At 39.7% G+C, this 15,706-nt stretch overlaps 2 protein-coding genes and 1 long non-coding RNA gene across 4 annotated transcripts; 2 read left to right on the plus strand and 1 right to left on the minus strand.

Annotated features, from left to right (window-relative positions):
* Nucleotides 1–148: 148 nt before the first annotated feature.
* LOC307125487 (uncharacterized protein) lies at nt 149–6,423 on the plus strand. 2 transcript variants are annotated; one of them, XM_079815354.1, is made up of 4 exons: nt 149–458; nt 3,455–3,687; nt 4,296–5,256; nt 5,590–6,423. In XM_079815354.1, the coding sequence occupies exons 3-4, from the start codon at nt 4,327–4,329 to the stop codon at nt 5,599–5,601; spliced, it is 942 nt and encodes a 313-aa protein (XP_079671480.1). In that variant the 5' UTR covers nt 149–458; nt 3,455–3,687; nt 4,296–4,326; the 3' UTR covers nt 5,602–6,423. The 2 variants fall into 2 exon arrangements, with proteins under 2 accessions (XP_079671480.1, XP_079671479.1); XM_079815353.1 differs by having other exon boundaries at nt 164–458; nt 3,612–3,687.
* A 1,157-nt stretch (nt 6,424–7,580) lies between these two features.
* On the plus strand, nt 7,581–10,028 carry LOC307125499. Its single transcript, XR_013816383.1, has 5 exons — nt 7,581–7,833; nt 8,053–8,111; nt 8,299–8,394; nt 8,515–9,303; nt 9,678–10,028. It is a non-coding gene; the product is annotated as an uncharacterized lncRNA (long non-coding RNA).
* On the minus strand, nt 7,827–14,687 carry LOC307125484 (uncharacterized protein). The gene is made up of 4 exons (XM_079815348.1): nt 13,319–14,687; nt 11,714–11,989; nt 10,708–11,584; nt 7,827–9,578 (listed from the first exon to the last, which is right to left on the minus strand). The coding sequence occupies exons 1-3, from the start codon at nt 13,854–13,856 to the stop codon at nt 11,235–11,237; spliced, it is 1,164 nt and encodes a 387-aa protein (XP_079671474.1). The 5' UTR covers nt 13,857–14,687; the 3' UTR covers nt 7,827–9,578; nt 10,708–11,234.
* Nucleotides 14,688–15,706: the final 1,019 nt, after the last annotated feature.

Here is a 15,706-nt window from a genome sequence, read left to right on the forward strand (position 1 = left end):
AACTAGGACATGTTAGCTCCGCCCACGTATCAAAAAAACCCCTAGTTGATTGGACAAAGAAACGTGTCCATGGGTGTGTCGTGAAGCGTGACCAAACTATGATTGGCTTTCGTCTCCCTCTATCAGAATCCGAATAGCGGCTCCTAGAGCCAAACCACATTTTACACATTAAGGAACTGTCTCTGGTAAAGTGTCGGTGATACGAACACAGGATAAATAAGATTGTGCTGTCTTGGTCATTGTTTTCAAAATGGAAGAAGTTGAAAAGGTCCGTCAGGAAACCAAACGCCTTAATTTGACCTTAGAGCAATAATTTGCTTGTTTTATTTCAAGTAGCTAATGTGTAAACAATAAGGGTCTTTATTCTTTGAAATAAGACCAAAACAATTCCGATTAAATCGACGGAGAACTCACTTGACATGCACTTCACGGACTTCCACGGAGTACGGTAACATAAGGTAAACCCTGTGAATTATATTGTATACATTTGTTAAAACCTGATATTTGCTCATATCTGAATTGTTGCGTCACCGTTACTTTACTCAGGTTTGTCTGAACGAGCTTATTTTCTTTTGTGCTATCCATGACAGGTGTAATATTGTACAGGGGAATCTGTGGCTTGATAAGAAGTCCCAATAATATGTATATAGACAGACAGGCGCATCTTTCTGTATTAGCTCGTTGAGTCTGCACGCGCATATTTCTCGTTGGCTCGCGCTCTGTTCTGCTGTCACGCGCGTGTGAATGCTCTGTTTGTCTACATTTTGCGAGGGCGCATCTAACTGCTTGGCAGCGCTCGGGCTCTCAGCTTCAAACTGTGCGAACCGTCGCTCTTCCCCAACCCCCGTTGCACTGCTCAGCCAGCGAGGGCGGGGCCAGCCCAAATAAATGTGGGGAGGGGAAAAAACGAAGACAACAAACCTTAAAAATGTAGGCCACGGCGCGTGACCCAGTTCCTCATGAACAACACAGCGAGTGTGAATGTGGAGCACGATTATTATCCCCCACGCCCGGCACGGTTCCAGGGCGGGTTCTGTGTGTGTTTTTGTCTCTGTGCCAAGCAATGTTCGGGGGTTTTTAGAGATATGAAAGAGAAGAACGAAATGTTAAATGTATCCAATTGCTATTTAAGAAGGTAACTTGGTATCGAAAGTTTTTAAGATGCACGTCTCTTTGTACATGTCGCTACATGTTTTTATTTTCTCTGTTTTGACACAAATTAAATAAGAAATTAGTAAATAGGTATGTTTTGATCGTTTTATATGTATATAAAATGTTTAAAAAAAACTTACCTCTTTTAATTGTTTTATCATTTGTGTCACACACACACACACACACACACACACACACACACACGCGCGTGTGTCTGAAACCTAAAGCAGCTCTTCGATCTCTATATTGACCACAGCCTTCAATAAACTCAATTTCACTCAGCAGACTAGGTAGATTCATATAGATAACGCTTGGGGTGTGGTTGTGAGAGATCAGAAGAAAAAAAAGAAGAACAAAAATCCATTTACGCATAGCCTGTGGGCTGACCAGGTGGTAAAACTACATCTCTTCACCTGTTGATTACACATGGGGAGTGAGCCAGTGTCAATTTCAAAAGGTGTGTGTTGTTATCTGAAGTCAGGCTGGGCTGCTCTTCAGGGCCGTGCAGAGAGTTCTTCAGAGGCAGGGGCTCAAATGTAAAAAAGGGGCAATATGTAAATATATTATATTAGGGGTGTAACGGTACACAAAACTGACGGTTCGGTACGTACCTCGGTTTTGAAGTTACGGTTCGGTACGGATTCGGTACAGCAGTTTTACAAAATTGCGTTTTATTAATTTTTATTCAACAGTGGTTTAATAAAAAAAAATTGTGTCTGTCCTTAAATTAATTCAGTTATAACTAAAAGTTTCTTAAAGATAATGCTGTAAACTATATAGGGAGCCCTTACATATTGCTATTAAAGATTAACAACAGAGCCCAAACTATTAGCCTAAATTAATTTGCTATTTATTTTTAGATATAATAATCAACACTCATAAGCTTCACATAAGGCAGTTTTTGCATTAATATCTAAATCTAATTATTATTATTTTTTGATTTATTTGTTGAAATATAATCATTTAGTGGCTGTAATTTTCATGACAGGTTTATTTAAACATACATTAAATAAACAAGACATCACTAACAGGCTAAGTGGTATATAATGAATATATATAGGCTAATATAACGAATATATCTAGTGCATGTATTCAGTGAAAGAGTTAATCTCTCTAGTGAACTCACAGCTGTGGACACTGAATGACTTCTGAGGTAAATGTGATTCTACATGACATTGTTTGTTTACAAGCTGTTTTATTGTCTTTCCGCGGTTGAAACACCGATGAAGCGATTACACAACATATGATACGTTTCAGGAAGTTATAATGTATCCTCAACATACCTTTAAATATTCATTTCTTTAGAAGAGATGATCGCGTTCACTCGCGCGCCGCGCGCTGCCGCTTGAAGTTGAACAGATACGCGTATCAGTCACGTCACATAATAGAGCGTTAAAATGGCATTTATCGTTTGAATTTCGTGATAAAATGGACTGAATACTTAATATGTTCGTGTTGGAACTCGGATTGAAGTGTGTTCCGCGCTTTAAACAAGCCGACTGTTAACTGTTATAGATTACATTCATAACCGTTCTGTACACGCGCGCACCGTACCGAAAGCCCGAAACGTTAGTTCGTCTGTTTTCAACCGATTTATGAATAAGAACAGAAAATTACCGCTCCACTTCACATGCCCAATGGAATTTGAACTTGCTTTGCCAGATCACGATTGGTTGGTGTATACATGACAAACGGGCATTGGTGAATTGTGTAATACTTTAAAATATATAATAAATAGATTTGTAATTAAATCAACACATTAGCTCTGGATGAAAAAAAATATTGGTTTACTTTTTTTCCCGTAAGGCCACACGCTCTCTGAAAGGACCATATTTGGCTCGAGAGCCGCTTCCGAACAGAGGAAAATCAGCTGTCAATCAAAACGCACGCAACCCATAGCAACGCGTTATGGCAACGCCTCAACGGAAATTGTCCGACTTTTGAGCCGTTCATTACTATTGTATACATTGTCATCAATGTCATGTTATAATAATCACATTTATTTAGTTTTATTGACCACGATATTATCATTGATATTTGTCTGAGAGGGGCACTTTTGCTTAATTTTGAAAAAGGGCAGGGGCTCGAGCACCCAAAGCCCCCCCCTCTGCACGTGCCTGCTGCTCTTATAGGCTTTTGTGTGGTTTTGACCATTGTGAATACAGAAAGAGAAGATTGTAGTGTTGTGTGTGTGTGTGTGTGTGTGTGTGTGCGTGTGTGACAGATATTTTGTTTTGGGCCCCCTGGAGAAGGCGATCAGTCTGAAGCTGACCTACTTTTCTCCTTTACTCCATACCTGCAGAGCTATTTATACCCATGGCACAGGGCTACAGGAGCAACTCAGACCATCTCTCCCCTCACAAATGCACACAGACACGTTCTACTCACACTCATATGTGTCCTGCCATCTCACAGTTGTTTTTAAACATGTTTTTTTTATTTTATTATAATTTTCCCAGCCTGGCCTTTGGAGAGCAATCCCACCCACCTACCCACACAGCGTGAAATCCACACCCCCTCAGGAGTGCAGTGAAGGTGAGCTGTATTCTTTTAAAGGGTCTGGTCCCAGTATGCATGTGGAAGCCTGTTTCACACATCAAAGCATGCGTGCCTAAAATTTTCAACAGAACAGCCACAAAACATAAATAAAATGCATGTTAACACGATTTTGTGAAAACAGAACATGCTAACCTTTTTTGCGAAGTTATATCCAGTTTTTGAAAACTTTTTTGCGATGACAACGTCCCTTAATCCATAAATGACTGTAAAAATGCTGAGAACAATTTTATAGTTTAAATTAGCAAGTTTTAATTAGTGGGTTTTTAAAATAAAATTGTATTCATTATTTGTTCTAAGCCACTTTAACATTCAATGTTAATTGAAGGCCTCATTGTAAAATGCATTTTTTAAATATTTTTTGTGGTAATCAAACTTTGTAAATTTGAAAGTGACTATGCATCGCTACCTTTTTTGAAACCTTTTAATGCTGAAATTTTGCTAGTGACTGCACATTTATGCCATACATGCTGCCTACTCAGCTTAACTTGTATTGAACCCAGAATATTCCTTTAACAAGGAATAGTCCAATCTTGAACAAATGATTTGGAGACTTCATAACATTGTATATCTCTTTGTGGTCACAGGAGACAAAAGCACCATTGTACTAATAGAGGAATGGAGGGCAGGAGGCACCTGCCTCCAGATGGAGGTGGAAATCCCAAGTGCTCTGCCTCTGCAGAGTGCGACACCAAGGATAAAGCAGTCAGGAAGGAGCAGGGTGACCCAGAGACCTCCACACAAATGCGTGTGAGAAAAGACGACCTCTGTGATGTTCCTCGCAAGGTGCCTCGTTTCCAGTATGTGGATTTCCCTTCCCTGCACCAGTGCATCCAACAGCTTTCTGTGCCTCCACTGAACGGTTGGCTGGGATCCAGCTTGTTGGCAAAGGCACCAAACTATAGACCCGCCAGTCCTAAGGAAAAGGTGCCCAAGTTTAAATACGTGGACTACCCTTCTCTCCACCACTGCATTCAGCAGCTGTCTGTGCCTCCATTAGAAAGCTGGAGTGCAGGGCTGGTGAGCTTTAACGCAGAGGGGGGACAGGAATGTTCTGGATTGCAGAAAAGGCCCTCTCAATCTGGGAATGAGAGGAAGAACCAGAGGATTGAGACAGGAGGTCGAAACAACGAGGACAGAAGTAGAGTTACAGCATTTTCTTTCCCCAGAGACCCACACACCTCAGTCTCAGGCAAGGAGGAGAGGCCTCAACACAACTACACCTCAGAGGCGCCACAGAGGTTCGATAATGTAAGGTCCTGTGCTATGAAACCAGAAGCTGGTTTGCGATCAGATTGCGGTTCCAGGTTAGAATCTGGTTCTGGATCTCTGAGCAACACAGCGGTGGTGAGAAGCGGCAGGCCTTCGGTTATTAGCATGGTGCACACAGATAAGCAGAAGCACTGGACAAAGACAGACCACCTGGAAGAACAATTGAACTCTCCAGATTCAGTCGGACGGGTACCAGATTTAGTCTGCCCATTCTGCCAAAAAATGTTCACAAACCCTGAGCAGTTCAGGGCTCACCAGAGGAGCCATAAAGATAAGGTGACTAATACTAACTGTTAAATACATCCAACTAACTTCTCACTTTCTTTTGTGACATACACAAATATAGTCTCTGTATGTTACTTAAAGGGATAGATCACCCGAAAATTATATAATTTACTCACCCACACAAAATAAGATATTTAAAATCAAAGTTGTCCATGTAATAAAAGAAAACTGGGGCCCAATGTAACAACATTTGGGTAAATGATTTGTCAGAATTGTCATTTTTGGGGAAACCTTCCCTTCCTTAGTTCCTTAAGTTGTTTGTTACAGCATCTTACATTCAGCATCCATTATTTCCACTTAATCAGTGTCTTCTTATCTTCACAGAGACCAAATTGATGTGCAGAAGTACTGAGTGAGAGCTGGCTTTGCAAACAGTTAATGCCACATCATATGGAATCTAGTCATCTGAGGCCTTCTTGTGTTGTGACTGGCTATAGCGGTGCTCGCTGGCAGGACTATAGGGAGATCAAAGACACGCTGAACACATTAGACAGTTTGGGTTCAGACCTTAGGGAGAATGCAAACCTTTGTCGTGATTTATAGTGTGAAGTCTAAAAAGGCAGAAATTGACAGACAGAATCACAAGCATACAATATGCATGCTTGTTTGCACACACCTAGGTGCATACACATTGCAATGGTGCAGATACACACACACACACACACACACACACACACATACACACATACATACACGCACACAGAGAGAGAGAGAGAAAAAAGTGACCTATTTAGGATTTAAAAGAGGTCAATATTTACTTCCCCACAGAAGGACCATCAGACAATGGAGTTTCAGCTCAAGACAGGGGATTAGAACCAGATTTGTAGTCTCCTCCACGCATATATCATTGTTTACTGGGGTGGGTGAAGCTCGATGAACTGGTGTATAAGAGGATGAATTTTATTACATATGTGTTCCCCACACTGTGTGCATGGTGGCAGGCTAAATATTTAGCTTTCGGTGCCTACAAAATAATGGCTATTCTTAATGATGCACAAACAAACAGCCTTGTTTATAAATTGTTACATTAGCTTTTTATTGTTTTGTATTCTTTTTTGGAAATTAATGTCTAGTGGCTTCAAGCTGGTAGCTTTAAATATTAAACAAATGTACTGCTTGTTTTCAAGTGTTTAATTGTGTGAGTAAAGAATTTTACAGAAACAAATGTTCGACTTTTCAGTACAGGTATGCTCTGTGCAAAGAAAACCTGTTTGGCAGGTTACCTCTCGGTTTAAAGCTTTATATAAACAAAAGAGCCTAACAACTACAGTAACAAAACTCACTATTTAAAGTTTAAAGCTTAAAGGGTTAGTTCACCCAAAAATGAAAATTCAGTCATTAATTACTTACCCTCATGTCGTTCGACATCCTTAAGACCTCCGTTCATCTTCGGAACACAAATGAAGATATTTTAGTTGAAATCCGATGGCTCAGAAAGGCCTCCATTGGCACAATGTACTTTACACTCTCAAGACCCATAAAAGGTACTAAAGACGTCGTTACATAGTCCATCTCACAACAGTGGTTCTAGAATAACTTTATGAAGCGACGAGAATAGTTTTTGTGCGGAAAACCCCCCCCAAAATAACGACTTATATAATGATGACCGATTTCAAAACACTGCATCATGAAGCTTCGAAGCGTTATGAATCAGTGAGTTATGAATCAGTGTTTTCTGAAATCGGTCATCACTATATAAGTCGTTATTTAGGTTTTTTTTGCGTACAAAAACTATTCTCGTCGATTCATAACATTATTGTAGAACTTGCACTGTTGTGAGATGGACTTTGTAACGACGTCTTTAGTACCTTTTATGGGTCTTGAGAGTGTAAAGTGCATTGTGCCAATGGATTTCAACTAAAATATCTTAATTTGTGTTCCGAAGATGAACGGAGGTCTTACGGGTGTCGAAAGACACGAGGGTAAGTAATAAATGACAGAATTTTCATTTTTGGATGAACTAACCCTTTAAGTCTAAATGGTTTTTGAAATAGTATAAAAAGTATTTGAAAAAATGTTTTATGTATTTACATTATAGTGAAGTTCTGACCAGCTAAAAACATCTTTGTTATTATAAACTATACATTTATAACTCATAGTTTAAGTCAATTCACTTACATTTTATCTGATTTAAAGCTGGTTTTCATGTTAAAAAGAAACCGAAACAATATTTGTCTTTCATGAAGCTCACACAAATTATGGAATTTATTATTGACCCTCTTTTAATTTACAAATAGACAAAAGATTTCAAAGCACTAAAAATATGATTATCATGTCCTAAACCTTCATTAGTGTGAACTCCAGGACTTTCCAGAACTCAGCTGTGGGTTGCTCCTGTAAACGAAACACTTTCATTTCTACACAGAACAACGGATCGACAACACAGCGTTGATATTTACAGAGAAAATTATTTTTTTAATAATCTCACTCAAAAAGATCAGATGAAACGAAGAACCAGGAAAACATTTGTGAAAAACCCAGGTATAAACACAAATAAGGAAGAACCGATAAGTGTGAGACAAACAGTTATACGGTGGGGTGCAAGAAGAAAGACCACGATGGGAGCTGGTAATTGTTTTGTTTATTACTTTACCATTCAAAATGTATAAATGATTATAAGCAAGTTTGTTTAGAAATATATTCACAATCATCGAAAAAAATGACTTTCACTTTCACTTTGTCCTGAGAAAAGTATGACGCAACATGCCTAACCAATGCTTCAGTCAATCGTATAATCACATTTCAGATGTTGTAAAGCCCTAAAAATTGCCAATCGCTGTTCTGTAGGAAATTCACAGGTGCACAATCTGTCTAATGATCTTGGCCAGGAGGGAAACATTGTAAAGGTGAGAACACTTTTATGTTAAAGACATTCTGTTATAAGCTTATAACTATAATGTTGCATCATACCAGTCGAATATATAAATATCCTTAAAAGCAGTAAAACAGTTTAGCCTCGTGCAACACTATTGGTTAAGTCACTGGATTAAACTGATCAAATCTGTCATTGCATCTTCTCTCTGGTCTGTGAAGGCGCTTTCTCCTCCCTCTCAATCACTATCAGTAATGGATAACCAATCCGTCAACACTTTTCAAAAAGAAGGAAAAAACCCGGATCCCACAAACACAGTGAGCACTGCATATTAACTTAATTGAATTGTCATTAACTACAGACTGAACCAAACCCATCAATGTCAAGAAGTAGAAAATGTTTATTAATTAGCACTCATATCTTACATTTTTCCAAAGTGCCCGATTTGTTCCTCTGCACTGCAACCTGCATGTATAAAAGGGTGTACTACTAGTGAACTGCTTCAGTGTACTCGATGCCTGAGCCCTCAGCTCCTATGTGGCTCCTGCCTCTACCCCTGCACTTCTGCTGCCTGCACCAACAAGCTGTGCCCCCTCGTCTCCACACTGCTAACCTGTGAAGTGGTATCAGATCCAAAGAGTAAAGTGCTTGGTTGTCCAATGTTCAGAGCCTGTCCCAAGTGTCACAATCTGATTATGCATGAAAAAGGATGCAAGTTTGTAACATGCACATCATGCTATTACAGGTTCTGTTTCATCTGCTTACAAGATGATTGTAGCATGAATACAGCAAACTACTGGTCACTAACTTGCACAAAGCAGACAGCAGAAAGACAGAGATTTTTATCGCCACAATCATGAACAGAGATTCATTCAGATTTGGAAACTATTTTCTAAAATGCAAATCCAAGATTTCCAGAAGCGAAAAATAAATGTTAATTTCACAAACGGATTCAGACTATAAAAGAAATATAATATAGCATTGACCCCATTTCCCCTGTGCTTTGAATCTATGCCTCGCCTCACATTTCACCTGGACTTTGGTTAACAGGCATAACAACTCAAGTATGGAAATTATTACTTAAACCTATAAAACACAACTTCAACAAAGTAGCACTGGTTGACACTAGCAGACTTGTGTCAGTGTAAAATATTGTTATTAGTGAAACTGACTGTACATCACCTCTTCCCACTGTGCCACTACTTCTTTTATACCTAAAAATGCCAGCAATATTATCATTTAAAATGACAGCTCATGGTACAATATAGAACGATACATACATGATTTTCAAGTATTTACGATTCAACCTGTCTGTGTAGCTTTAAAAGAGCGACCATACATCAGATTTAAAAAAAATAATTATAATTTAGAATCAATCATAATTTAATTATTCCATTTAATGTAAACTGAAAAAAATTGTTGTGCTCTGAATTGACAAAAAGAGTCTTTTTTTCCTAGGTGCGTGGAGCCAAGATAATCTATAAAACAAGCAGGAAGGTGGCTGGCCGCACACTGGATTCAATACAGACTAAAAAAGTCAATCAAAACATTTTTCTCAATCAGACTTTTTTAGTCTGTATTGAATCCAGTGTGCGGCCAGCCACCTTCCTGCTCATTTTATTATTCCATTTAATCAAATGTTCAATCAATTTGTTCATTTTATATGACTTATTATTTTACTGCTTTTTATTGCTGTTTAATTTTATGATTGTGTGGTTTCAAGGGATATTTGTATAGTTTAGTTAGAGATAGTAGATTGTCTCTATTTCAAGTTTTTTAACATCACACAACAATGATGTGAAGCAGTAATTTTCCATTGCTTTTGGTTTGGTATAATTTGTGCTGGTCAGACAAAGTACGGATGAATTAGGGATGCAGTTCAGAGGAAGTCTGAGCATTGAAACATACGCAAGTTAGATTTTTCAATAAACTGATCTTTTTTTTTAATCACATTTCCTGCTTTCTACAATTTCACACCTCTGTCAAACTCTTAGACAGACTTTTAGTTAATATAGCTTTGTGGACCAGACAAAATACTGATTTTTTTAACTGATTTGGGGTATCAGATAAGATTCTCTGTTAACTGGTTTTGGGTATCAGAAAAACTACATTTTTCTGTCTTCTGATGAAATATGGTAAAAAGATTGGATCCAATATTTCTGGAGTGGAGATTCAATCAAACTCGTCATATTAAAGACTAAAGTACTGCCCAGATTCAGGGCCTATTGTCAGACACTTTAAATCTTAGGGAAAGAAAGATATTTTTCAAAGGCATTAAGGTATAATGGATATTCATTTGATAGACGTTTTTCATTCAAAGCAGGGACAGTCATTTCAGGGATGAATGCAGGAATATTATCTTAAAGGGATCATTCAACTAAAACAAAAAAATTCTGAGATTATTTACTTGCGCTCATTTCATTCCACCAAATTAAATCTGTTCATCATATAAAGCGGTCATATCTCTTCACAAGACTTGGTTTAAACTGCTTGATTCATATGGATTCGATTTTGGATCTTCTATGTTTTGGTCACCTGGAAGTTAAATAGAGGGACAAGAACAGGTTTCATTGAAAATATCTTAAGTTGTGTTTTTAATTGGGGTGCACCGACAGGATTGTTTTTGTGGCTGAAACCGATTTTAACGAACAACTATTGGCCAATTCCGATACCGATATGTGTCACTTGCTCTTAAAATTTGCCATTAGTGTTTCAGTCATGTTTTAAACTAGCAAAGTTAAAAAACACATGCATTAAGGTATACTAGCTAGTTTATTGCTGCAACATAATTTCTAACATGGATTGGATCCATTTAACATTCCATATACCAACATAAATACAACAGAACAAAAGATTCATATGAAATAAACAGTGTTTTTCCGGTAGATCTAACCGTAGTTTTCAGGTACAGAAATAAAGTAATTAAATGTAAAATATACAGGCATTTTTAAATGCAGTAAATTAATAAATTGATCAAAATTGGCCGCCAGGCGATACAGCGGTGCATCCCTAATTTTGAAGATTAACCAGTCACCCCACCATGAGTGTGAATGTTGACAGATTTAATTTTTTTAGGAGAACTATCCCTTTAATAACCTTTCGGTTATTCATCCTCCTACACAAGACTACCATAAATAGTGCATTTATACAACTGTTGTCATGAACATTGATGAACCTTCAATCCACCATCATTTCGAAACTTTTTTCCACACTGACCGCAAACATAAGGTTTCTCTCCCGTATGAAGGCGGAAGTGGCGCTTGAGTGTCAATGCGTGACGGAAGCGTGCGCTGCAGATAGAGCAAGTGTATGGCCTCTCTCCTGTATGGATCCTCTGATGGATCTTGAGATGGTGTTTACGGTTGAAGTCTCGCCCGCATAGGCTACAATGATAAGGGCTACGGCCGGGGGGAAACACAAGGCGCCCGGGACTCTTATAATGGTTGTTGTGATGCTTTGGGAAGTGGGTTTGTTGGCCTGAGCTTGAGGATGACAGGAAATCTAGGTCTAGAGGCAGAGAAAAGAGAAAACTACATGTAAAAATCTTGTAATATGGTGTATACCTGTGTTGTAATTGTACTGTGCAAATTAATATCAATCTACTAGCATGGCATAATATTTATATACAGTACTAACCTAGGTGTTGGTTGGTGGACTGGCAGTGCATGTTTGATTGGCAGCTCTCTGAGTGCAATGGCTCAGGTCTCCAGTCTTCCAATAGTCGAGACTGAGCCAGAGAAAGGCTGTCTGAGTTGGGCTCCTCCACTACAGAGAGGGACCCTGGGATTGGGTCATCATAACTCTCATCTTTCTCCACCTTTACAGCCACTTCAAGAGATGACCTCCCACTTGTAACTGTCCCAGCACATGCCTGGTCTGTTTTGGCCATATTGTGTTGATCATTCTTGATGTCTGAAAAGGGAGTGACTCATTCAATTTCATCAATCCTGTCCAAACTACGCACAATAGCAATTAGGGCTGCACAATATATCGAAATTATCGAAATATCGCAAATGTACATATCGCAATGGCACGCATTATCTGAATGATTTTAATATGCTACTTCAACATTGTGAAAAGTGTACATTTTAGGTCGACGCCTATAGCAGAGAATAGACTGGGCACACGACTGTTACTTATGTGACTTGCTTGACTTTAAAAAGAGTTATTAAATGCAATAACTTGCGAAACAAAACCCTCCTTGCAGTCTCGTGCTGTCTGCTGTCTGACACACACACACACACACACACACACACCAAAACGTGCGCACAAGCCATTCTTTTTTTTGTGTGTCGTGTTACACACTCAAACTGTCAAATACACACAGTTATGTCAAAATGGCTGTCTTGATGAGTATTCATGTAAACACAGTCGCTTATGCTTTAAATGCAATGAAAAATTGGCAGCTGTGGTTGCCAGAAATTCACCACAAAAAAATTCTGTGACAATGTTGGAGGTATTACAGGACGACATATTGGTGCCTGTATAACAGTATATTTCATTAAGCAATATAATGTTCATAAACCAATATCAAAATTAGCTTTTTACCTTACAATGTAACATCGAAACGTTGTTCATTTGAATAAATCTTTGGGAGCAGCAGTGTGCCGATTCTCATGTATTTTTAGTTAACTGTCCATAAAACATGGCCAATATTTGACTAAGGAAATCAACACACACACACACACACACACACACACACACACACACACACACACACACACACACACACACACACACACACACACACACACACACACACACACACACACACACACACACACAAAATGCAATAAACATTCAGTAACAGAAAATACCCATAAAACCTCTTATGTACATTACTACTAACAAAAATAAGAAACAAAACTAAATAAAATAAAATATAATCATAGGTGATGTCACACAGCAAAATTGCATATAATGTGATGTTAAACCATTTAAAAGTTATGGTACGTATATAAAGTATTACTTAGTAAATCAATTAACAGTGTTTTTATTTATCTATTTTTATAACTTGAACACTGTCATAAGGTGTACATGGGTGCCACTACTGAGACCGCAACACTGTTATGGCTAATAACAACCCACGTGGGGTTACATGAAAAAGGAAAGAGTAAACATGAAGTAAAAATGGGCTAGTAGTTACAAAGGCGTGCTGTTATTGCGCTATTGACAGACGGTCATTTTAAGTGATTTAAAACTTTAATTAATGCATTCGTCTTTAAAAATCAAATAGCTTACCATTTGTCTCATCTAATCTATAGTGCGTTGATTCCTCAAGTGAATCCGAGTTTAAAGTCTGAGCGACCGCGCCTCCATTTGGGTTCCCAAAGATTAATCCTCGCTGGAATATATTAGTTTCCTTGGATCCACATACCTCATAATCATGTTTTGAGTCCACAGTGGACTCGGTTGGTTGTCCGACGTTGAGGGTATTTAACTGCCGACCCCCACGCTGAACCCTGCAGGTGATGGGAGGGTTTGTAACCAACTGATTGCTACAACCGATGGGAAAACCTTCGAGTCTCTGTGGCTGTTGCTCCAGGCAACCACACACAGTAGAAAGTTGCGTTTCAGCTGTTTGCAGCCTAAACTTGAGCGCGATGTTGTCCCGCAGAGCTTCTTGAATCTTGCCCTGCACATCTCTGAGCGCTCTGTCAAGCAGTCTGGTGATCTCCGCAACGGCGATCTCTACCGCAACACCGAGCGCGTTTTGAAGGGTCGCAGTCAGTTCATCTTGAAACGAGAACGATACCTCAGGACCACCGTTTACCTCCATTTCCTTTCTCGTTTAAAATAACTTTTCGACAATATTCTAATATCTTCAGAAGAGACGAAGCGCACCGTTCGTTGGATAACCCTGAAGTGGCGAACCTTTAGTAGGTGGCCAACCAAATCATTCCCTTCGTTGGGTGCATTTAAACAACAATAAAATTGAATATTTCAATTTTTTTAATCGAGGCCATTTAACCCTTTAAAAAAAAAACCTAACAAAATACATAACCCCCCCCCCCCCCCACATAATTCACTGTCGTCAACCCTGGTAAAATGTCCAATATAACCGAATTGAACAAAACTCCGGAATAAGACACAGTTGTCCGTAAAGGAAATTTACTGTCAGAAATCCGATATATATATCTTGTTACAAATTTTCACAAAGTTGTCTGCAATGTTATTATAGGTATAAAAAATCATGATAAATTGCGTTTAGGTGATTTTGAAAGAAAGAAAGAAAAACATGATCCTAATAACTGACTTGAGATCCGTGACAGCCTCTGAAAACTGTAAAATCAAAAGTGAACGCTGTCACATTCTTCGTTCGGTCAATCAGACCTGCAATCAGAAGAGGCGTTCTGCCTTTTGTACGTTCACAGTTTGCAAGTCCATATAAGGGAAGCCGGAAGCTGAGCGCGCCATACATAAACTAGCTTTTTCGTGGGTTTGGAGGTTCCCTTTCGAACGGTTCAACGCACGGTTGTAGTGTCGCTAGACGCTTTGGGGGGAGCCACTGCACAGCCATCTGAGCACTATTGGCTGGCCAGTGGGAACTGCAGGACCCGATAGAGACAGAGCAACACGCGTCATAATCTGAAGACCACGCCCACCAATCGAACGCTCTCCATTGACTTTGCATTGCGTGAAGCGGCCTCCTTGTCATTTCGGACTTATAACAAAAAAGTCAGGATCCCAAAATGTACCTATTCTTCCTGCTGAAGCGTCACGTTTTACTGCCTTTATCCACATTTGTCTCCTTAAACTCTAATTTTTTTGGGTCGACAGCTTATAAAAACTTATTTCTGTGTTTTTTAGCTTGTTTGCTGTACACTTTGTCACATATCAGCTTTTAGACATTTTTTGTTCTGTGTTTTGTTATAAGTCCGAAATGACAAGGATGCAGCCTCACGCAATGCAAAGTCAATGGAGAGCGTTGGATTGTTGTCCCCCCCCCCCCCCCCCGGTGTGGGCGTGGCCTAAATACGCTCTGTCTCTATGGCAGAGTGGTGTAACTGTGCGAACCAATCGGTGCTCGTGAAACTGAGCAGAGCCTGCAAAGTGGGCGGGGCATCTGCCTATAAAACATGCTCGCTTGCCATAGAATTCAGATTATTTTCCTTCACATGTGTGGCACATGCAGTTTTGACCTGAATGAAGAGGATGGCCACGGCGAGTGTGTGATCTGTCTGGTCAAGGCCCACGCGGATGCCGCTCTCACTGGGTCCGGCTGCTCTCACTGCGAGAGTATGCCCATTTCCTGTCTCCGTTCACGGATAGCTCGCTTTTTAAAGGACGACCTCGCCCCTCGCGCTCTCCCGTTCCCTTTCCCATCCGAACCACGGTGGAGTCAGAGGTATTCGGAGGCCAGAGTACAGAGTATTCGGAGGCCAGCAAGCTCACGTCGGCCCAGTGCCCGCGTGTCTCGCTCTCGCCTCAGAGAGGCATGATCTCTCCGGTGATGTTTTCTTGATCGGACCTGCACCCTCCGCTTAACGCCGAGGGCCTGGTCTCATTCGGTGGGTCTGATGACGACCCACGAGAACACGATGACTCCGTGCCATTGGCCGCCCCTTACAGAAATACCACATGAATTTCACATGGGAAACATGTCACCACAAACATGTTACCAACATG

This window comes from Gobio gobio, assembly GCF_949357685.1.
Source record: "Gobio gobio genome assembly, chromosome: 4".
NCBI lineage: Eukaryota > Metazoa > Chordata > Actinopteri > Cypriniformes > Gobionidae > Gobio > Gobio gobio.